A 23948-nucleotide genomic window follows, 5' to 3' on the forward strand; every position below is an offset into this window, starting at 1 on the left:
CCAATAGCAGTAGCTTAGCCAAATAAGGGCTTTGTTTACGAGGCCTCTCGCTCTGGGCTCCGCTCTCCACAATAAGACTAGGAAATAGCAATATCAGAATTGGAATCCAGATAGCCTGGCTCAAGAAATTGTCCTCTCTGGTGATCTGAGGGCCTCCAAGTTCAGGGATAAATTTAAGAAGTTTCTCTCTATTTTTTTAAAGGGTAAGATATCCTAAGCTTATGGACATTTTTCATATGCGTGAGAAAAGCACCAGATACCATTTATGATCTGACCTCAGTGAAGGCTTAAATGGCTGACTGCCAACTTAGTTAAGCAGAGAGAGGGTTTTCTTTCTCATCATGTCATCATTGAGCCATCTATTATTTTTAGCCGTCAAGAAGAAGAGCTGGGCTTTTGTCTGGCTAATTTCATAGAGTGGTCCAGACTCCTCAGTGACATATCTATTGAGGCCTTTTCCTCCTGGCTATCTTCCTCTATCATTGTCCTTGATGACATCAACGTCCAACTGGGTGACCTGTCCAACACCTTAGCCATTCAGTTCTTTGATTACCTGTTTTGGGAGCAATGATTTTTTTTTCCATTTTTCAACCTAAGCTACCCATTTCCATGGTTACAGTCTACTCCAGGAACTACAGCATCTCTAATCTTGAGCATCTCATTCTGACCAGCACCTACTGTCCTCTATTATTTACTAGAATTGCCCGTCACTGCTAGGTTCTGACCCCCTCATGCCTTTCATTCACCAACTGTCATTTTTACTCTTTAACTGTCATATGCTTTCGTTTTTCATCTACTTCACTTTTCTTTACTACCCTACTTACATTCTATATCCATTATTATGATGATTCCCTTGCAAAATAAGTTCCCTGCTCTTCTCCCGATCTTGCTAATCTGGTATAGCCTTGACTTCGGTTGAAGGTAAATGTGTTCCATTTTCTCAAAGAATTGGAATAGGGGAGAAAAATCATACCATAGAGATCACTGGTTCCATTTTAAAATCATGACCTTAAATCTCAGGTGTTCTCTCAATGCTACTGGGAAGCCCCACTATTTCCTCTACTGAGTTTCCCAAATGCTGGTCATTTCCCTGTCACGGGAGAAGATATTTTTGTGTCTGAATACTTCCTATGCAATGATTACCACAGGATCGACCTTAAATTTATTCTCCTTGGAAACGTAAAGCTGGGTGTAACAATCCTCACCTGGAATTTCTGAACTGAAGCAGGAGGATTATTACAAGTCTGAGGGCTGCCTGGTCTCTGTGGTTGGTTCTAGGCCAGCCAAGGACACACAGTGAGAGCTTGTCTAAAAATGGAAACAAAATAAATAAATACAATGAAATGTATCAATAACTCAACCGTTGTTTTAGCCCGGAAAAAGCTTAGAAGTCCTTGTGTTCCCAGATGAACACTAAGGAAGTACAAAGTTTGAACCAAGCACTAGGAATGTCAAACACACAAGGTTGTCTCTTCTAAGGGAGAGATGTATAACAGAAAGCTAGGAGCGGATGTGACTAATAGTCTGGTGACCTTTGTGCTACTTGTATGGCCAGGCCACATTGGCTCCTCCCTCCCTCCTTATCATGAGCTTAACTACTTCGAGGCTGTTTCTGTCATTAATCTACAGCACTCGTCTTTATGGATGAGGTCACTTGGACTTTACAAGAGTTTCAAGTAGTCAAGTCTTAAACTGTGAGATTGAGTTCATCATCACTAGGAAACTTTTCCCCCCCAAAGTGTGCTGTGCTTAAATATGCCTAAAATAAACTAGTTGGGGTCAGACTCTCAACGTTTGAACCAGCATTGGCTTCTGAGTTTCCTTCTTTGTCTCCCTGGATGGATACGCTTTCGGGTACTGTACTGGTTGGTTTTGTGTCGACTTGACACAGACTGGAGTTATCACAGAGAAGGGAGTTTCAGTTGGGGAAGTGCCTCCATGAGATCCAGCTGTGGGGCATTTTCTCAATCAGTGGTCAAAGGGGGAAGGGCCCCTTGTGGGTGGTGCCATCCCTGGGCTGGTTGTCTTGGGTTTTATAAGAAAGCAAGCTGAGCAAGCCAGGGGAAGCAAGCCAGTAAGGAACATCTCTCCATGGCCTCTGTGTCAGCTCCTGCTTCCTGACCTGCTTGAGTTCCAGTCCTGACTTCCTTTGGTGATAAACAGCAATGTGGAAGTATAAGCTGAATAAAGCCTTTCCTCCCCAACTTGCTTCTTCTTCTTTTTTTTTTTTTTGGTTTTTCGAGACAGGGTTTCTCTTTGTAGCCCTGGCTGTCCTGGTACTCACTGTGTAGACCAGGCTGGCCTCGAACTCGGAAATCCGCCTGCCTCTGCCTCCCAAGTGCTAGGATTAAAGGCGTGCGCCACCACTGCCCGGCCCCAACTTGCTTCTTGATTGTGATGTTTTGTGCAGGAATAGAAACCTTGACTAAGACAAGTACCATGTTTGAAGAGACTCCCTCTCTTGTCCCTCCCTACTCCTAGATCAGGGATTATGGTTGGAAGCATGGCCTATGGGCCAAGTCCAACCCACAAACAGTTCTGGGTATATGCTTATGTCTATCTGTATGTCCATGTTCCTGTATATGTGGGCCAGGTGACAGGTGCTAGCATCTTTATTTCTCATTGACCTAAAACTTACCAACTAGGCTACACTGACTAGACAGTGAGTCATTGAGATCTGCCTATCTCTGCCTCCCCAGAGTTGGGATTACAATTGAGTACTGTATACCTATCTTTGTTTTATGTGGATTCTGGAGGATCAAACTCAAGTCTCCAAAGCTTGAAAAGCAAGCACTTTGCCAACCTCAAAAGTTTCATAATCTCTTAGATACTTCCCTGAATCTTTTGCCCATAGCATTTGTCTAATTTTTAAAACTTTATTTTATTTTATTTTTTGAGACAGGGTTTCTCTGTGTAGCCCTGGCTGTCCTGGAACTCACTCTGTAGACCAGGCTGGCCTCAAACTCAGAAATCTGCCTGCCTCTGCCTCCCAAGTGCTGGGATTAAAGGCGTATGCCACCCTGCCCAAACTGCTAAAACACCAAAGGCTCCAAGGTCTACAGTGTAGCCCTCTCCAGGCCTCTGAATCCACCAGCCTAGCTCCCTACTTGTCATCCTATTTTAGCATCAGATGTAGCCATCAAGAGTCACTGGACTCCTGTTTTAACCCCCCCAGAAAGATTAAAGGTAACAGTTTCCTGCACCCATTACCATAAGAGTACACGGCTCCTTCACATGGAGAGAAACCTTTTCCCAGTGAGTCTTGAGAACCTGTGAAAGTTGAGATCTGCTTTCATGGAAAAAAAAAAAAATCTGAGGCCAACCAAGGTGACCGGAAATAGACTTTGAGCAAATGGATTTCTGCAGCAATAAAATAGGGTAGAGATGTATTGGAAAAGGGGCCTTTTCCAGGCTGGTTCTTCTAGATGCCTCCATTTTCATCTGCTTTGAAGCTGCTCAGACGGGAGTCAGCTTATTGAAAAGTAGGCAAGTCTACAATGATCAATAATTCTCCTGTGAGGAAAACCTAACTGGGAGATAGGTGTTCTAAGAATCCTACTGTGAACGGGAGATTCCACAAAGCATAGTTTCTACTGAGAAAATTTACAAATTAATGTAGCTTAAAATGAAAGTACTGATGTGAGCTTAGACTGGCTATATGGCTATATTATTGTAGCGCTACAAGCCCCTGTAAAGCATTGAGTGGCACCCCATAAATATACATGGCTCTAATGTATCAATTAAGACAGTACAACTGGTTTTTGCAGAACTAGCCACAGTGTTTAAATTATGGAGCCAACCTAGGTATTCAACAGAGGGCTGATAAAGATACACAATAGGATGCATTTTTTTTCAGTTTTAATGAAAAATGAAGGAAAATGGGTGCAACTGAAGATTATTACAAGTGAATTAAGCCAGCTCCAGAAGGCTTAATTCTCTCATTGGTAGTTGCTAAATTATATATGTATACACACATATATATGTGTGTATATATATATATATACACATGTGTATGTAAATAATGTATATATGTGTGATATAGAAGTAGAAGAAACTGTCTATAGGGCAAAGGGGACTCATGGGGGGCCAGAAAAGATAGTGGGGGTTACTTGGAGAGAAATTATGCTTAGCATACAATATATACTCGTACAAAACCCTCAAAAAGTTAAAAAAAAATAATAACCACTGTCAAGGTCATGCAGCCTGGAGAGATAGCAATGGATGCTTCTAGAACGGCTGGATGGAGTCTAAGAAAGGCAGCCTCCGTCTTGGTTTCCTGTGAGTTTCCAGCAGTACAAGCAAGGGTCCCCAGAGCTTTCAGGGGATGTGACTGCGGGCTCCACTTCTAGTTTCTCTCACTAAGGCAAGCTACTCCGCCAAACTCGGTTTTCTAGTCTGGAATGTCTTCACTCCTCCACTTGGCAGCTGTGTGTCCTTGGCGTTTGTTTTACCCCACTGTGACCGTTTGCTTAGTTGGAAAACGGAATATTCTAATATTCACTTCCAAATCTCTGGGGGGAACACTTGGAACTATTGGTAAAAGGCCACCTAAGAGGAATGTTGCAAGAAGCCACCGGGTTACCAGCAAGGCATTGCCACATCTGTGCTTCTAGGCAGACTTGTTGAGAAGGTGAGATGAGAAAAGAATGTTCACTCGCCAGGGCAGGCCACATGCTTTGCAGATCCAGGTACAAAGTGCATGCGCACTCTTGTGCAAAGTAAGCAAGCAAGCAAGCAAGCAAGCAAGCAAGCAAGCAAGCAAGCAAGCAAGCAAGCAAACAAACAAACACAAAGCTAAAAAGATTGGATAGACCCATGGCTCCGGTGTTTGAGTGCTTGCCTAACGTACCTGAGGCCCTGGGTTCCGTCTCCAGCACTGTCTAAAACCTGCTGTTTGCATTCACAGTGGGAGTGTGTTCCCTTCCCACTTAAGAGCGATCTTTCTCCCTAAGTGTCCTTGGTAGCTAGGAGAACTAGTCTCTAAGGGATAATTGCCTTGTGGCCTGCGGGTCTCAGAGGAGGCTTTGGCCACTGGCTGGTGGAAGGCAACAGGCGCCGCCTCCAATTCTGTTTACTTGTTGCTCCAGGAGACGCACCCAACCCCGGGGAGGTCCGCGTGCTACAGTGCTCTTGCATCGTGGGTCCCAGCAGCATCTCCCAGTCCAGCCAGCATGAGCCACAGCAGCTCCGGGAGTCCAGAATGTCCCCGCAACTTCTCACCGCCAGAGGTAGAGTTCCCACAGCTGCTGCCTGGGAGGGGCGCGGGCATCTTCTGTTTGCACAGTGTCCTGGGTGGGATTGGAGCAGCTCAGTTCCCACAGGGGCAGTGGTCAGAATTGGCAGGCCTTGAGGTGGTGCCACACAGCCTCTCTGACCACTGAAATTGGCTGAATTCCACAGAGTAGTCTCTCTGGCGGTTCCTCCTCCGCCCAGTCCCCAGGGAACAAAGGGATTGCTTCACTGAATTTAATTTTCGATTTGGAGCAGTGTCTTTCTAACCTAGAGGTGGCAGGATTAGTGCTGGCCCTCTCAAGGCCTCTAGCCTGTAGACTGCTTATAGGTTCTCAAACAGTAAGCTTACTTATATAACTCCTACATCATACTTGCATTGGGGGGACTTACAGGTGTCACACAGAAGTAGGAAAGTTCTGGACCTGTCTGGAATTTTCTTCAGGGATCCCTCAGGATCCCTCAGCCTTTCTCCTGTTCCTGTGTGTGTGTGTGTGTGTGTGTGTGTGTGTGTGTGTGTACATACTGTATGAGGACCCTTCATAGTGGGAAGGGTCCTCCGGGCATACCATATATATCCTCTTGACAAATTACATTTAAAACACAGATGGGATTCTCCAACATGCTATGAGAATTCAGTTTTTCAGCACACTTGACCATCCCCACCCCCTACACTTTTAGGTTTCTCTGCTTCTTCACATATTTGTGGGAAACCAGTAAGTACTGTGATATGTAAATAACTCTAGTTTTATTCCCGGATAATTTTATATTTGGTATTATATTTTACCCTAATGTAGTCTCTGTTCTCTGTGAATTAGGATAGTTGGGTCATATATAATAAGCATGTGATTGTCATTTGCATGTCTTTAGTGAGCCCATTCAAAGTGAATCATAGACCCAGCCTCCAAATATATTCTTGGAAGAAGAAGGGAATTTACCAGGGTGAAATATACCTGGGGTGGTGGTGTGAATAGGAATGCCCCACGCCACCAGACTCATATGTTTGAAGCTTGGCCCATAGTTGATGGAATAGGTATGGCCTTGTAGAAAGTGTGTCACTGTGGGAGCAGGCCTTGAGGTCTTCTGTGCTCAGGCTGTGCCCACTGTAGCTCACAGTCTTCTGTGGCCTGCTGATCCAGATGTAGAACTTTCAGCTCCTTCTCTAACACCATGTCTGCCTGCATGCTGCCTGCCTTGATGATAATGAATTAAACCTCTGAAACCAGGCCCAATTAAATATTTTCCTTGATAAGAGTTGCCATGGTCATGGTGTCTCTAAAGGGCAAAAGAAACCCTAAGACATCTTGCAAAACATTCATACACAAGATATTTGTCTAATAAATAGTTGTAATAATTGTGAATTTATTTATTTGGTTATTTATTTATTTATTTATTTGGGTTTTTAAGACAGGGTTTCTCTGTGTAGCTCTCACTGTGCTGGAAATCACTCTGTAGACCAGGCTGGCTTTGAACTCAGAAATCTGCCTGCCTCTGCCTCCCAAGTGCTGGGATTATGGGCATGCACCACCACTGCCTGGCGTGAAATTATTTTTTAGGCTAATCTTCTATATAAAATCTCCTACATAAAAGACAATTTCTGCCATATTTGATATTTGAGGTGGCTTGGAAGTAACATTTTATTGAGAAGGATAGAAACAGAAAAGCTAGCATCTATTACCATTAGAATTTGTGTTTAAAAAACCATTTCATCTGAGGTCATCTTAGGTAGATAATGAGGACGGTTCAAGTTATACAGTTGGGTTGCTCAGTTGACATAACTGGTCAGTCCGGTCAGTTCTCACCTTTCACCTTTGGCTTCTGAGGGACTGAAATCACCAGGCTTCATCTAAGTATCTTAACCCCCTGAGGCATCTCATTGTCTCCAGAAAAACTTTCCGCATACCTCAGGGAGTACCTCATACCTCTGGTAGATCAGTGAGTCCAAAGTTTAGTAGAAGTGTTAAAGGGCTAAAATTCAAATTTAGTTGTGTTATTGTGGGAATAAAAACGTACAAAGTAGTAGGAGGCTTGGAGAGGAATTGGAGAGGAGAGATGGGTTTGATGGAAAGAGTGCAGGTACATATATATAAAGTTCCCCACGTGCAAAGGAAAACCAAGCCCCAAACAGTAATTCGAGGCTTTCTTTACTTATGTGGATTGCTGTCTGTCTTGACAGTGTTCTTCTTTCTGAACTGCACTTAAAAGTTTTATTGCTGCTTTGTGACACCTATGAGATACTTATTGTTGTGTTTTATAAAAAGATAAAGAGAGAAGGAGTAAGTTTGGTGGATGTGCAGTCAGGTGTGGGGGAGGGAGGGAGATGCCTCTGTGAGCCCATGCTGAGGCTTCCCCCTGAGGGTACGGTATAGAATAGAGTTTATTCAGGGCATGGGGAGAGGAGGTGTGTTGAAAGGGTAGTAGAGACAGAGATAGGCAGAGAGTAAGTAGAGGAGTAGAGGCTAGCCATGAGCACATGGAGAGGGGGAAGGGGAATGGGGAGACAGGGGGAGAAGGGGTGAGAGGACAGAGCAGGAGCAGGAAGGCAAGAGCAAGAGAGAGGAGGGGTAAGCAGCCCCTTTTATAGTGAGTCAGGCACACCTGGCTGTCGCCAGGTAACTGTGGGGCGGAGCTTAGACAAAATGCTAACACTTATTAAGATTTTTTTTCCTTTGCCTAAAGTAGGGTGTGTGTGTTGACTATGAAATTATTAGATCTAAGCCTAGAAGTACTTTATTGGTAGGAACTGAAAGATGAGATCTTTGTACTATTATGAACAAAGGAAAACAAACAAATCATTTGAGAACATTAGATAGGTCGCCTTTAAAGGAATTTTACAAAATTCTGGCCAGTCCCCTTCTAAAGCGTAAAAGGCCCTGGGGAAGACTGGGGGAACGTGTAAATGAAAGGATGGGAGTATGGGAGCCTGTTCTGGCTCCTGGTCAGAAAAGAAACTTAAATACAAACAACAAGCACACGTAAACCCCCCCTCCCAAATCCAAACAAAACAAAACGGGTGAAACTAGACTAGAGCAAGGTCAATAGAGCAGTAACATTGTAACAATCTAAGTTCTTAGTTTTGATAACTGGGCTTCGGTTGTACAGCTTGTTCACAGGGGAGGCAGGGGAAGGTGACTTTGATCAGAAGGTCTTTGTTCAGATATTGCAACTTTTCAGCTACTGTAAGTCATTTTAGAATAAAATACCCAAAGGGTATAGGAACAAATGGCAATAGGTTTATTCATTTACACATTTGACTTTGAGATTTTTATTGTAATAATCATCTTCTCTTGGTACCTATTCTCTGACCACCTGGCTTAAGAATGTAATGCGAGATAACACCTTCAGAGAATGGGTAGGACACGTTGAACAACAAAGAGAGAATCATTTTCTTCATGCTATACTTTAGATATCCTGTCTTTACTTAGTGTTAGCAAATAAAACGGGGAGGCTTTTCAAACAGCACTGACTGCATCTTGGTTTGTATTTGATTTAAGTTGATGAATTTATAGGGAGTTACTTATTTCCATGTTCAAGGACAATTTAATTTGCACAAGGGAGTAACTTGGCCACACAAGGGATTATTGATGCCATGTTCGTTTGCTCAAGATTTCATTCATTCTTTGTTTTGTTTCTAGTTAAAATTAGTGTGTTGGCGGCTTAGATTTAAAGGGACAGGGAAATTTAAAGGCCCTGCTGTAGTGGATTCCTCACTCTGTTCCTGATATGCCAGCCCAGCTGGTGGCTATGACTTCAGTATCCATCTATCTATCCATCCATCCATCCATCCATCCATCCATCTATTCATCTATCTATCTATCTATCTATCCATCTATCTATTTATCTATCTACCTATCTTGAATAACTAAAGACCACATCAAATCAAATATATAAATATCCAAATAAATATCTCCTTAGGGCAGTTGGGAGGGTATTAGTTTCATAAGATATATATCTTATATCTGATTTATGTTTCCAAGTAACCCAAATGATTTCCTTTTCATTGAATGGCTCCCTCGTATTTTTCTTCTCAAACCTTCCTCATGGATATTTGTTTTCAGAAATGTGGCTTTTGGCAGAGGAACGCCAACGTATTATAACCTCAGTGTCAGTGTCAAGGGCAAGAATTTAAAGACTGGAGGGTAATTATGATCTTCCTATAGACCTCTTTGATTTAGGGTCAAAGATACAGATAGTAGGATTTCTTTTTATTTAAGATTTATTTTATTTATTTTATGTGTATGAGTACACTGCAGCTGTACAGATGGCCACGAGCCATCATGTGTGTGGCTGCTGGGAATTGAACTCAGGACCTCTGCCTGCTCGCTCTGGCATGATTCACTGTAGCTGTCTTTTGATGCACCAGAAGAGGGCGTCCGATCTCAGTACGGGTGGTTGTGAGCAACCATGCAATTGCTGGGATCTGAACTCAGGACCTTCGAAAGAGCAGTCAGTGCTCTTACCTGCTGAGCCATCTCGCCAGCCCAGATAGTAGGATTTCTGGAAGGAAGTCTTGATGTTGAAACCAAATATCTGGATTAGCCAAAGTGAGTCTTTAGGAAGAAGTGGGAGCCTCAAGGGTTCTGCTAGTGAGTTGTTGGGACTAGACAGTCACAGGGTAAGTCTCAGGCACTCTGTTACATACCACAAGCACAGAGACCCTTCTTGCTGCAGCTGTAGGGTCTGTTTTAGAGTCCCCTTCTCATAAAAGTTGTATTTGAGTTAAGAGAAAAAGGGTCATTAAAAACTGGGCAATATAGAACATCATTTCAAAGAGCCATAAAGGCATTGAGAAGAAAATCAGATAAGATCATAAGCTGGAGACTCATAGGGTGAAGGGCAAGACCCTCTTGGCTAGGGTCGGGGGAGTCTAGGGAGAAAGCAATGGGCTGAATCTTGGGTAATCTGGAAGGAGTGTTCCTAGAAACAGCAGGCTCAATGATGTGAAAGAGAGAGATGTATTTATGCGAGAGTAGTTTGAGCTAGACGTTCTGAATTTCCAGCCAGCAATCCAAGTACTTGGAAGGCTGAAGCAAGAGGATTGCTATGATTTGAAGACAACTCGGGCATCTTGACGAGTCTATCAGACAACAGAAACAAACAAAAACCCAGCACCACCAGCAACAAAAACTGCCAACAGGCAGAAAATTGCTTTCTAAGTTTGGCTTTTGACATAGAAAGGTCGACATACTGTAACCTCTGCATCAGTTTCAAGGGCAAGAGCTGTTGATCAACAGTAGCCAAAGCAAAAGTGGGTTGTTCACCGATGCTTCTCAGTTTGTGGATGTCTAACCTCTCTCCATGACTGACAGGTCCATGGACAGGCTATCTTCTCAATTCCTGTTACTCCCGGCTTATCCCATTCCTGGAGATATGAAAGGCAGAGGCAGGTTGAGGAAAAGCTACTTGACCACCACACGCCACGAGTCCACTGCTGCTGGGGGGTGGAGAAGGGGGAAGGGGGGGAGGGGACATTGCTGGGATGATTGGTGAATAATTCTGCAGCCCTGATAAATGCCTTGAGTTTGGCAAGTACATGAAAACGGCTATTCTTTGGAAGCATCTGCTGAAGGACTGGGAGCCAATGGGCCATAGTGTGTGCAAATTGCTCAAAAGAGATTCAGCAATCAGAACCTTAATCCACACATAAAGAGGGGAATTAGATTCGGCCAAGTGTTCTCATAATTGTCGATTTAGTCTAAAAAATTCTCAGGTTTACTGGATTACTCTTGCCAGTTTTATTTGTATTTAAGTAAAACCAAAACCAAAACCAAAAAACAAACAAACCAAACCAAAACCACCACCAACAAAGAATTCCGTAGAAAGTGCTGTGTCTGGCAATTGAGTTTATAGTTCAGTTAAGTAAAATAATTAGTAATAACTGAAGTCTATGCAGGGCAACGGCAAGCATGATGAACAGCAAGGCATTAATTCATATAAGGATCCAGAGGGCTATACACGGTGAAGCAAACCCAATGATTCAGGGCCTTCACAGACTGGAGTGTGGGGGTGGGTAAAGGGAAGACACCCCAGTTCCGTCTTTGTCACGTGAGAACACAGGGATAGGGTCCTGTGGGAACTGGGGAGGGTGCTGTCACCAAAAGCAACCTTGGCCTTGGATTCCTCAGCCTTTTGAATTGTGAACAGTAACTGTCCTTTGTTTAAGTTGTTCCAGGCTCCAGTATTTTGTCAGAGTAAGTCTGGGTTGACCCCCAGATAGCCTTTGCTGGAGTTAAAGTCCTTACTCATGTACTTGGGGTCTTCCACCCAGCAGATCCGATTCAGGGTGAAGGCCTTTGGGGACGTTATGGGAAGTGTCTTTAACTACACAATCATTCCTCATGTGAGTGATCTCACATCATCTATCTATCTATCTATCTATCTATCTATCTATCTATCTCTATCTAATCTTCATAATATATAATAAAATTGGGTCTCAGAGAAGCTATTTCCTCCTAGAAATAGATTCCTGGTGCTCTCACTTGTAGGACTGTGAGCCATGGCTGCTCTGACCTCTTTCACCTAATTTTCTTTAGCTGGTGAGCAGATGATGGACAAATCTGTGGCAAGAGCTTAAAGTACAGGGAGGATAAAACCAGTGAGTACACACTTTAGAAATGTCATCATCTAGATGGGGAAAAGAAAACTTAGGGTCACAACTCCATTTATTACCAGGAGACATGAGCTGGAATCTCTTTCCCTGTGTGAGGAAACACACCCTGCTGTCTTCCCTTTCTCCTTTAGACCAATTTCTGGTGGTAAAGATGATTATGAAATATGTTGGCATGGTGCTGAGGTTTAGGGGACCAGCGCCAGGCTGGACCCTCTTCTCGGCCTCTTGACCCCAACTCTTTCCTCCCACTGGGCACCCACCCATGTGGGCTGAGTTCTTGACTCTTGCCTGGCTTCTGAGGGTTCAGCCTGCAGCCTGGTCCACACTCACATTCAGTGGTCCTTTGAGTCTTCTCCAGTTCACTCTTTGAGTTTTTCTGGGGAAGGCGGAGAGCCAGGGTACAGTTTCCACCTAGCTAGCTGTCAACAGGGCTTTCTGCTGCTTCCATTGCACTTAAGCGGAGCGTTCCCAATATACTGTCTTATAAGCCTCGACAGAGATGCTTTTTAAAAAAAAATTTAATTGGTTATTTTTTTTTTAAGATTTATTTATTTTTTTTATGTATGTGAGTACACTGTCGCTCTCTTCAGACACACCAGAAGAGGGCATCAGATCCGATTACAGATGATTGTGAGCCACCATATGGTTGCTGGGAATTGAACTCAGGACCTCTGGAAGAGCAGTCAGTGCTCTTAACCACTGAGCCATCTCTATTGGTTATTTTATTTATTTACATTTCAAATGTTATCCCCCTTCCCAGGTTTCCCCTCTGCAAACCCCCTATCCTCTCCCCCTGCTTCTATGAGGGTGCTCTCCTACCCACCCACCCACTCCTGCCTTACCACCCTAGCATTCCTCTGTGCTGGGGCCTCTGCTCCCATTGATGCCAGATAAGGCAGTCTGACAGAGACACTTAATGCCTCCAGTGGAGATCCAACTTAAAGGCAAACACTCCATGATGAAAACAGGCTCCAAAAGTCAATTAATTTTCCTGTGACTTACTTTGAGTCGAGTTGAGAAGTTTTCTTATTAAAATGGACTGAATTTTCCTTAGCTTTCTTGAACTTTATATCCAGTTAAAATATACACTTCTAAATCGACCAGATCCAACCTGTAAATTTCTGAACTTGCAGGAAAAAAAACAACCCAATTCATCTTTTAGATAGTAGCTGGAAAGAGATTTCTGAGTTAAAGTCACATTAATTCCTTGCCCTAACATATAGGATGCCAGCTGTTAACGACAACAGATTCGTACATAGTAGCAGGAGGGTTTGGCTCTAAATACAGTTTATGAAAACAGATTATTTTAAACTTTTGAAAAGACAGATACAGGATAGTAATATAACAATTAAGAACATGGGCTTTGGAGTCAAAGAATCTTGGTTTGCATTCTGGATGATCATTCATTCATTCATTCATTCATTCCACACACATTTGCTGACAACTAGTCATTGGAAAAATAGTGTTGAACAAAACAGACATTCTCCTGCCTAATAGTCTGTCAGGGGAAATGGATACCACATTCATTCAGCCATTCAGATAAGTAATAGCCACAGTGCTGATGGCGTATAGCATGACACATGATAAATTTAGCACTATGTGAAGGATTAACACAAGAACTTAATTTATTCCAAAGGGTCAGAGGAAGCTGACTTAATGGCTGAAGGCCTATGAAGGCCGGAGTAGAAGGAGCATGGGGCAGGGGTAGGGGTGTGGGGGTGCGAGGGTGTGGGGTGGGGAGGTTGGGGCTGGGGGAGGGGAGGAGCAGGCTCCGTGTCTCCTTAGAGCTTTGATTCCTTCTTATCCGGTGTGAATAACATCATTAGCATTATAAGGTCACTCCAGGATCAAAGAGCGCTGCATTGAATTGTGTTGAATATGTTTTAGTATTTAACACTTGGTTGCTATAAGGACTAACTATACTTCATTTAGGGGTTTGTTAAATGATATAGACATTTGTTAGATGGTATAGACAAAAAAAAAAAAAAGTGCTAGCCAGGGTTGGATTCTTCAAAGGGTACAGGAGGGTAAAGAAGGTTCAGGAAGAAAATATATTTAAAAAATATTATCTTAATTCATATTTTTGTGTGTTTTAGCAATATATCAGATATGCACGTCAGTGGACTTTATATAAACACATTTGCAAGATAGAAGCAAAATTACTTGTAGATCTCAGGGTAAAATCATGGGTTTGGGATCGGATGAGCTTGTGTGCTTGCAAGCCGGCTCCACAGTACACTGCCTATGGGCGCCTGGTCAAGGCCAAGTGCTCCTTGTGAGATTACTGTAAGGGCTGAGTGAGGCAAAGTTAGTACAATGATAGTTTGTGTTTCTATGTGTCCAGTCCTTGAGGAAGGATCGCCAACTTTACTATTGTTGTTCTTGGGACAAATACTTGAATACAGACATATTTTGGAAGATGTGTATGCACAATGCTTGTGTGTGTGTGTGTGTGTGTGTGTGTTCATATGTGTGTGGAGGGTAGAGGACAACCGTGGGTGTTGGTCTTTCCTTTACACTCAGAGGCAGGGTTTCTCCTGCTATGTGTAGTTGTGTAAACCAAGCTAGCTAGCTGTGGGGTCGAGGGAGGTTCCTTTGCTTGCCTGCCATTATCTCCCAGGAATGCTGGGATTATAGACACTTGCTACTATATCCTGTTATATCTGGGTTCTGGAGATTCGAACTCAGATTGCTTGTGCAGCAAGCCTTTTACCTTTCCCTAGCCTTGGAAACCAACATTTTTATTTATTATTTATTTATTTAAAGCTAGAGTCTTTTTTCCTTATTTATTTATTTAATGCACATGCGTGCTCTATCTGCATGTACACCTGCATGCCAGAAGAGGGCATCAGATCCTAGAATAAATGGTTAGGAGCCACCGTGTGGTTGCTGGGAATTGAACTAAGGACCTCTGAAAGACAGACAGTGCTCCTAACCGCTGAGCCATCTCTCCAGCACCCAGATGACATTTTCAAAGGGCTACAGAAATAATGAAAAGCTGCTGATTAAACAGTGGCTTTTCATGCAATGAATCTCAGGATACTGGTACGTGTGTGCTCCCTTGATGTGAGATAGACTTCAGATCTTTTTTTTTTTTTTTTTTTTTTTTTTTTTTTTTTTTTTTTTTGGTTTTTTGAGACAGGGTTTCTCTGTATAGCCCTGGCTGTCCTGGAACTCACTCTGTAGACCAGGCTGGCCTCGAACTCAGAAACCCGCCTGCCTCTGCCTCCCAAGTGCTGGGATTAAAGGTGTGCATCACCACTGTCCGGCTGACACTCAGATCCTTAAAACGTTTATTACTTTTGGCATAGCCATTTATTTTTCCAGAACTATTCCTAAGGAGAAATAGAAATATATCTTTTATGATGGAATATTATGTAGTTCTTTGCAGCTGTTAGGACTGAGGGGACTCTTAGAGATGGAATAAGTGAATTTTGAAGAAGACGAACATCAGCCTTTTATGGGTCCTGGAGTAGGAGTCTCTGGTTCAGAGAGATGCATTTTGGGTGTCTATTGGACAAGGGGTGGACTTGAACTTGTGACGATTTATCTTGAATATCAACTTGATGGGAATGTGAGCTGCTTATGTGATTATTAAAGTGTGTTTCTCAGCGTGTCTGTGAAGGCCTTTCAGAGGGAATCAACTAAGGGGGAGAAAACCTGCCTCCACTGATGGTGGGATTGTCCTACAGGTATGTGTGTGTGTGTGTGGGGGGGCTTACAAAATAAAAATGAACAAAGAGAAGGCCTACTAGGGTCGGCATTCTTTATTGTTCCACTTCCTGGCTGCCATGATGGGAGCTGTTCTTCCCCATCATGGCCTTCTCACAGCGGACTGAAGGTTGTACTAGACTTGGCTTACTGGAGCAGAAATGAGTGGGATGTGGATTCTGATAAAATGAGAAGTGTTTTATACAGCCTGGGAAGTTTATTCCTTACCTTGTTCTACCTGGGAGAGTTTTGGACAGTATCAGTATTAACTGTCACCTTGCCAGAATCTAAAGGCAGCAGGAGATAGGTCTCTAGGAATGGCTGTGGTGCAATTTCTAGTTAAGCTGCCCTCTGGACAAGCCTGAAGGGCATTTTTGTGGTTATGCTAACTGATGTGAGAAGAATTTTCTTAATTGTGGGCAGGATCATTCCCTGGGCAGGGGATTCTAGACTACAAAATAGAAAATGTGGGCCGAGCACTAGCAGGCATGTAAGCATGCACTCACCACCCCCTTCTTCCTATGGATGGTGCATTGTGACTAGGGGCTTCCTGCTCCTGCTGCCTTGACCCCCTCTCACTCATGATGGATGGTATTTTAAAATAAACTCCAACCCCAACTACCACCACCACCACCACCACCACCACCACAACTTCTCCTTTCTCCTCTTCCTCCTCCTCCTCCTCCTCTATCTGTCTATCCATCTCTTTGCCTACCTATACTGGTTTAAATAGGTTTGGTCCCCATAGACGCATGTGTTTGAATGTGCGGCCCATAGGAAGTGACACTATTAGGAGGTATGTTCTTGTCGCAGTAGGTGTGGTCTTGTTGGAAGAAGTATGTTACTGTGGGGGTGGGCTTTGAGGTCCTATGCTCAAGCTCCACCCAATGCAGAAGCGACAGTCTCCCTTGGCTGAAATCAGACCAAGATGCAGAACTCTCAGCTCCTTCTCCAGCCCCATGTCTGTCTGCCTGGATGCTGCCATGCTTCCCACCATGATGACAACAGACTGAGCCTCTGAACCTGTAAGCCAGCCCCAATTAAGTGTTGTCCCTTATAAGAGTTGCCTTGGTCATGGTGTCTGTTCACAGCAATAAAACCCTAAGATTCATTCTATCTATCTATCTATCTATCTATCTATCTATCTATCTATCTATCTATCCATCCATCCATCTATTTACCTATCCATCTTTATGTACAATGTATATTTGTGTACCACATGCATGTATGCATGCCTGGGGCCTCCAGAGAGCAGAAGAACGTGTCAGATGCCCTGGAACTGGAGTTACAGATGGTTTAGAGCTGCCATGTGGGTGATGGGGGCCCATCTTGGGTTCTCTGAAAGAATAGCCATGGTTTAACTGCAGAGGAGTTATCTCTCCATCCCACCCTTCCTTCTAAAAGTTGCTTTTGTCAGCTAGGCAGTGGTGACCACATCTTTAACCCTAGTACTTGGGAAGTAGAGACAAGTGGATCTCTGAGTTCAAGACCAGCCTGGTCTACAGATTGAGTTCTAGAACAGCCAGGGCTACACAGAGAAACCCTGTCTCGAAGGGGGAAAAAATGTTACTTTTGTCAGGGAATCTTGTCATAGCCACAAGACAGAGAGGAAAGAATAGGAGCTTCCCAGAAGGGGCATCTCAAAGAGAGACAGAGGGAGGAGCACAGGGCGTCTTCCTATTTCGTCAGACTTCACTTCTGAATGAGGTTTTGGCAGAGCCACTTCAGTCCTGGTGTTGAAGTGCTTCAAGTTAGAAGTCTGAGAGCTTGGTGAATTGGTGTCAGATAGGGGAGGCCCCCACATGTATCTAACAGGACAGACACATCTTGTTTTCTCAGTAGGAAGCTGCGTTCAGTGATGAGGAATACATGCCAAATGACTTGAATCTTGGAATCTGGGCTGGGATCAAGGTCAGTTAGTAGCACATCTCCTGCCCAACTGGCCTGAACTTACTATGTGGTCCAGGCTGGCCTCAAACTCACAGAGATCCGCCTGTCTTTGTTTCCTATTAACATGCTCAGTTCAGTCAGCTTTCTTATAAACCTCTGAACCACAACCCTACAGTGGAGCTGGGCCTTTCCACAGCAACCAACAACGAATACAATTTCCCACAGACTTGGAGATAGGCTAATTGAATCTGGGCGCTCCCTCTTTCCAGATAGTTCTAGGTAATACCAAATTGACAAAAACAAACAAACAAACAAAAAAACCCAAAACCCCAAAAACAAGAAACCCAAGGAGGCTAGCCTCTGCCATCTGCTTTGAATCCACAGCTGCTTCTCCTCTCTCCTCCCTGGAGCCTGTAGAGAGAAGGATGTGGGTCCTGGAAGGAGCCAGGTGAAGTTTAGTGTAAGGTGGACCCACTTTTCAGAAGCATGTGCTTCCTCCCTAAACCGAAACCTACCGTCCCAGCTCTAAAGAATGTGCCCAGGACACTTAGCACTCCCTGGCTACATCATGACAGTTGCTGAGTACAGTCCTCGAGAGAGCTTGACATCTATCTTTTTTTTTTTTTTATTTTTCTAAATTTTATTTTAAAGATTTATTTATTATTATATATAAGTACACTGTAGCTGTCCTCAGACACACCAATTGAGGAGAGGGCATCAGATCTCTTTACAGGTGGTTGTGAGCCACCATGTGATTGCTGGGATTTGAACTAGACCTTTGGAAGAGCAGTCAGTACTCTTACCTGCTGAGCCATCTCACCAGCCCTTGACCTCTATCTTTAATTTTGGAATAAACTATAAAAATAACTAAACACTTTATTGTGAGTCTTCTCCCTTACCATGTATTATTTAAGTATTATTTGAATTTTTATTACATATTTGTATGTGTGTGTGTGTGTGTGTATGTGTATGTGTGTGTGTGTATGTGTGTATGCCATGCCCACCTTTGGGAGTTAGTTCTCTCCCTAAATGTGTAAGATCCTGGGATTGAATTCAGATGGTCAGTCACCACTGTCCACAAGTACAAGTTTAGAATGACAATGATCCCAGATGTGCATGGATTCTTATAGGAAGGTTTAAAATGGCTGGGCCATTTGCTTATATATGTTCCTAATGTTCCCACATTCTCCTGAGTCCCCCCGGGAGGTGGTCTCCAAGGAGGCTTTGCCCCCGTCAGGAGACCGAGTGTGTTGGAAGCCAGAGACTTCTCCTAACAGAAGAAGCGTTGCTGGAAAACACAAAGCAACACTGTTTTAAGGTGGTTCCTTTGGGCAGTGCTAAGGGCTTGCCTGGTGGAGACAACTGGGGTTTAGTTCAACACATGTTACTTAGGAAGTTGTTTTTCCCCTTGTCTGGTTTGTCCTTTGTTCATTGGAGACTTTTTGTGGTTAGGAAAAAAAAAAAAAGCATTGAATTACGGTTTTGAGCCCCTAGGACACTCATATTTTGGCTAGCACATTATTTATGTTTCATCTCTCAGCTGTGAGTTTCCTGCCTCAAAAGTAGTCCAAACTATCCCTGCTCCACAAATGCATCCCATGAACTTCACTGCCCTTCCCTTCTGCTTTGTCTCTGAAATTCAGGGTTTCTCATTGCCTTGGCAGCCAATAAGAGCTTGCAAAGAAACAGGGGTGGGGAGATGTGGGTGTGTGTGGCTGGGGGGAACCTCACACCTGGAATCCTAGCCCTTGGGAAGGGGAGAAGAGGAGGAGGATCCAGAGTTCAAGGTCATTCTCTGCTACACAGTGGGCTTAAAACACGGGCTGGGTGAGCCCATGTCGCAAGAGAACTCCAAAACCCAAGAAAACAAAACCAAACCTAACTCAACCCCAGACTAGGAAGATGATCACAGTGGGTAAAGGGCTGGCCGTGTAAAGGTGAACGCCCAAGTTTGGATTCCTGTATCCATGTTTCTCTTTTTCTTTTTTCTTTTTAAAAAGAAAAGTCGGGTACCAAGGTTTGTGTTTGTAACCCCACGACTGGGGTTACATGACCTCTGGAGGTCATGGGCCAGACAGCCAAGTCTGTGAGTTCCTGGTTTAAGGAAGGACCTGTCCCCCAAACAGTAGTAGAGAGTGATTAAGGAAGGCACATGACATAGAGCACTGGTCTTTATGAATACTCACATGTGTTTGCATGCACTCGCACAAGTGTGTGTATGTACTCACACACCACACACACACACACACACACACACACACACACACACACACCATTACATACACAGAGAGAAGAAGGTAGATGGGAGTGTAGAATAACACCTGGAATTGTCTTCTGCCTCCCACATGTGCATGGACACACATACACATGGGCACCTGTATATATAAGAGCACACACACACATACACACAAACACACACACACAGGAAAAACAAAACCTAAAACTCCAAACAAAACATGCAACTTCTGCAAGTCTGGAGTCTCTGGAGGCTGGTACATGATAACTGAGAACTTACTAAGTTAAACTCCTAGGCATGCTTTCAGCTGCCTCTTCCTTAAGACATTTAGGATAAAAGTTCATCACTTTAAAAATTGTTAAATGTATTTGAGACAGATCGGAAAGAGCATAAATCTCGTACATCATTGGGCATCATGCTGGGTTTTGGTAGACAATGAGATAAAAGTTATTTACTTTCCTTTATGGCTCTTGGATATTACCAAAGTCGCTACTGTTCCCTTTGAAAATCATTTCTACTCTTGGCCATTTTCTTCCATTCTGTAGCAGTAATTAATAATTAAAAAGTAAGTAATTTTTTTTTCTAGTGGGTGTCTTTCAGACCACTAGAAATACTTTGCTTGTATATTCATACCTGGAGAAAAGTTTTTGTCTTGTTTAGCATGTCCTTTTAAAGCTAACTGGGCTAGAGAGATAGCTCAGCTGGCTACCCTTCTGGAGAGGATGGATTGAATTCCCAGCACCCTCATGGCAGCTCACAACAATTTATAACTTCAGTTCCAAGGGATCCATGTTCCAGGGGCTGAACATGGTACACAGACATACATGTAGGCAAAACACCCATATACATAAAATAATAAATAAATAAATATTGAAGATGTAAGTGGTATGACACTGTTAGCTTTGTTCTCTAATTCACTTTAAAACGGTATGCTTTTGAGATCTCTGTATCTTTTTCTGCCTTGTAGATTTGGTTTGACTTTTTAAAAATTTTATTTTTGAGATTATAATATTGTCTTAGTTATGATTTTAATACTGTGAACAGACACCATGCCCAAGGCAAATCTTATAAAAGACAACATTTAATTGGGGCTGGCTTACAGCTTCAGAGGTTCAGTCCATTATCATCAAGGCAGGTGGGAGCATGGCATCTTCCAGGCAGACATGGTGCAGGAGGAACTGAGAGTTCTACATCTTCATCTGAAGGCTTCTAGCAGAATACTAGTTTCTAGGCGGCTAGGATGAGGGTCTTATATTCCACACCCACAGTGACACCTACTCCAACAGGGCCACACCTTCTAATAGTGCCACTCCATAGGCCAAGCATATGCAAACCATCACAAATACAATTAAGGGCTGACCTTTTGGCACTGAACAACAAATTGGTGTGCTCTTTTCTATGGAAGAACACCTCTCTTGCTCTCCACTTTCCTCAGTTGCCTGTGGTTCTTTGGGGAAGACTCTTTGAGGTCTTCCCCAAGCAGTCGGCATATTTGTTGGTATTGTTCAGCTCACATTTCGGTGTCATGTTAGTGAGACTTTACAGGCATGGCTTCTGATGTTACTAGGAGATTTGGTCTCACAGCAAACTCCCTGGTTCTCGGGCTCTTACAAGCTTCCCATCCCGTCCTCTGCAATGTTCCCTGAGCCTTAGGTGGGGGTGTGGTTTGTAGACATATCCTTTGGGACTGGGCTCAGAACTCTGCACTTTGATTGGTTGTGGTTTTCTGTAATGGGCTGTGTCTGTGGCAAAGACAAGCTTCCTCAATGAGGTGAAGACTACACTTAGCTGTGGGTTTAAGAACAAATGTTTGTAGGTTGTTGTTAGGGTCGCATTGAACTGCATTCTGGGCTCTCATCTTATGGGTGTACAACAGTTGGCTATATCCTGTTGTAATAAATATTATAGACCATAAGCCTTGTGCAAAACTAGAAGGGCTAGATAGGCAGCAGAGAGCACAAACAGAAGTGACTGTCATATTACGTATGTTCATTCATAAAGTGTACTTTGAATTCATTTTTTAATTATATGGTACAGAAAGGCAACCATGGCTGTAGGTTTCTTTTTTCTCTCTCTCTCCCTCTCCCTCTTCCTTCTTATCTCTTCCCATCTCACTACTATTTGCTTTGTGAAGATCTGCCAATAAAATTTTCTTTTGGGACCTCGATCTGCTCAGTTTCAAATGGTGTTTTAAGGACAGCCCCTACTCACAGGATCATTGTAAAAAGTGAATGGGGACAGCTTCTGGATCTGTGAATACACTGGTGTCTTATCATACAAAACTCAAGTCTTTTTTTTTTTTTTTTTCGAGACAGGGTTTCTCTGTAGCCCTGGCTGTCCTGGAACTCACTCTGTAGACCAGGCTGGTCTCAAACTCAGAAATCCACCTGCCTCTGCCTCCCAAGTGCTGGGATTAAAGGCGTGCACCACCCCTGCCTGGCTCCAGGAGTCATTCTTAAAGCACATACCAAAAGGGGTTAGCACTTCTGTGTCTGTGACCATGAGTGCTGCTCACAGCATGATGCCCTCAGCAGAGCAATCACATGAAGACTGTTCTAGAAGCGTTTCAGACGGTAGATTGAATTAGAATTTATGTGAACAATAATGAAGTGGTTCAAGAGAAGGTAGTGTAAAATGAGAGTGGTCACCTTCCAAGTCCCTGGTGTCATGCAGAAACATCTTCTGAAGTTTACCTCAACCTGCTAAGGTACAGATGCTCAGACTGCTTTCTTAAGCCCTATACCCACAGGACTGTTCCCTTAGGCATAAATGAGCCCCAGAGACCAAGTGCAAGCAGAGGGAAAGAGCAGGAGGCTCAAGGAGAGCCCTGACATCACACGTTGACTAGACCAGCTAGACCAGCTTGTAGCCAATGGGCCACGCATCTCAGGACCGTTATAATTGTGGCCCAGCACATTTTAGGTCAATGCCATATTACAACATCAAAAAGATAGATGTCTGTGGACTAGAGGAGTGATCAGGCAGGAAGATTTGGTTTTCAAGACAATCCATGTGCTGTGACTTCAGGAAGAACTTTACTGGTGAGGAGAAGATGGGCTGCAGGAGCGAGTGTCTACCAGCAGCACTGGAAACCTGTGTGTATATGTGTATGAGTGTGTGTGTGTGTGTGTGTGTGTGTGTGTGTGTGTGTATGAAACCTGTGTGTATGTGTGTGTGTGTGTGTGTGTGAGAGAGAGAGAGAGAGAGAGAGAGAGAGAGAGAGAGAGAGAAAGACAGACAGACAGACAGAGACAGAGGGACAGAGAGAGACAGAGAGAAACACAGAAAGATATATAGAGAGACAGGATACAGAGAGAGATGGGGCAGGAAGAAAGAAAATGTGAGAGCAAGGGAGGGAGACAGAGGGGGAGGGAGACACAGAGGGGGAGGGGGGCAATTCCATAATGGAATCGCCTGTGGCAATTCAATTGAATATTAATTACCAGTGTGGTGTAGTGCTGGAGCGAAGTGGAGATTCATTGTGGGTCCCAGAGAGGAGAATGGAATGGGCTTTAGAGATTTTGTGTGTCCCAAACTGGCAGTGATTTTCTTCTTCTCTTTTTTTCTTTCTATTTTTGTCCTTTGGTTACTAAGGTAGCTAGGCACTATAGTAGCAAGACTGGCCCCACACACGGCCCACAGGTTGGATAACTGGGCACATTGTGTCCTAAATGACCAATGAGCTTATCTTTGCTTTATGGTACTGAACTTCAAAATCCTCTTTTTTTTTTTTTTTTTTTTTTTTTTTTTTGGAAAAGACTATGAGGCACCTCAAGGCAATTTCATTCATTATCATAATATCAGTAGCAGAATCAAATCTTGTGTAGTTGGCTCTCTAAAACAAATATAAAATTTCTTCATGGCCTATCTGGGTGGTACCTAATGGCTTCAATTGTCCTCACAGAAGGACAAATGGATAGGCCCTAATTTTGTCCCTGTGGATAGAGTTTAAAAGAAATAAAGTAAAAATTGTTTAATACTTACAGGTAAAGTTGAGGGACTGAAAAAAGAGGGGGGAGGCCTCCAGAAGGGCTTGATGGGGAGAAACCTCCTGAACATCAGCTGTCACCTTTTTCCAGTCTGTGCTGTCACAGTCACTCATTTGTCATTGTGGTCTCTGTAGAAAGACTGCAGGGCTGGTGAATTTTAGCTATGTTTGTCCCTTAAAAAATACTTGAGCTGGGCAGTGGTTGTGCACACCTTCAATTCTAGCACTTGGGAGGCAGAGGCAGGCGGATTTCTGAGTTCGAGGCCAGCCTGGTCTACAGAGTG

The 23948-nt window shown here is 43.5% G+C and overlaps 1 protein-coding gene across 3 annotated transcripts in view; it reads left to right on the forward strand.

Moving 5' to 3' along the window:
- The first annotated feature begins 5049 nt into the window (after window positions 1-5049).
- The window catches only part of Ccdc170 (coiled-coil domain containing 170), an 86331-nt gene continuing 67432 nt past the window's right edge, over window positions 5050-23948 (forward strand). For all 3 annotated transcript variants that reach the window (XM_031353467.1, XM_031353468.1, XM_031353469.1), the window contains exon 1: window positions 5050-5228. In XM_031353467.1, the coding sequence (XP_031209327.1) occupies window positions 5172-5228 (57 nt within the window). In that variant the 5' untranslated portion in view covers window positions 5050-5171. The remainder of the gene's footprint in view (window positions 5229-23948) is intronic.

Source organism: Mastomys coucha, unplaced genomic scaffold (assembly GCF_008632895.1).
Source record: "Mastomys coucha isolate ucsf_1 unplaced genomic scaffold, UCSF_Mcou_1 pScaffold5, whole genome shotgun sequence".
Taxonomy (NCBI): Eukaryota; Metazoa; Chordata; class Mammalia; order Rodentia; family Muridae; genus Mastomys; species Mastomys coucha.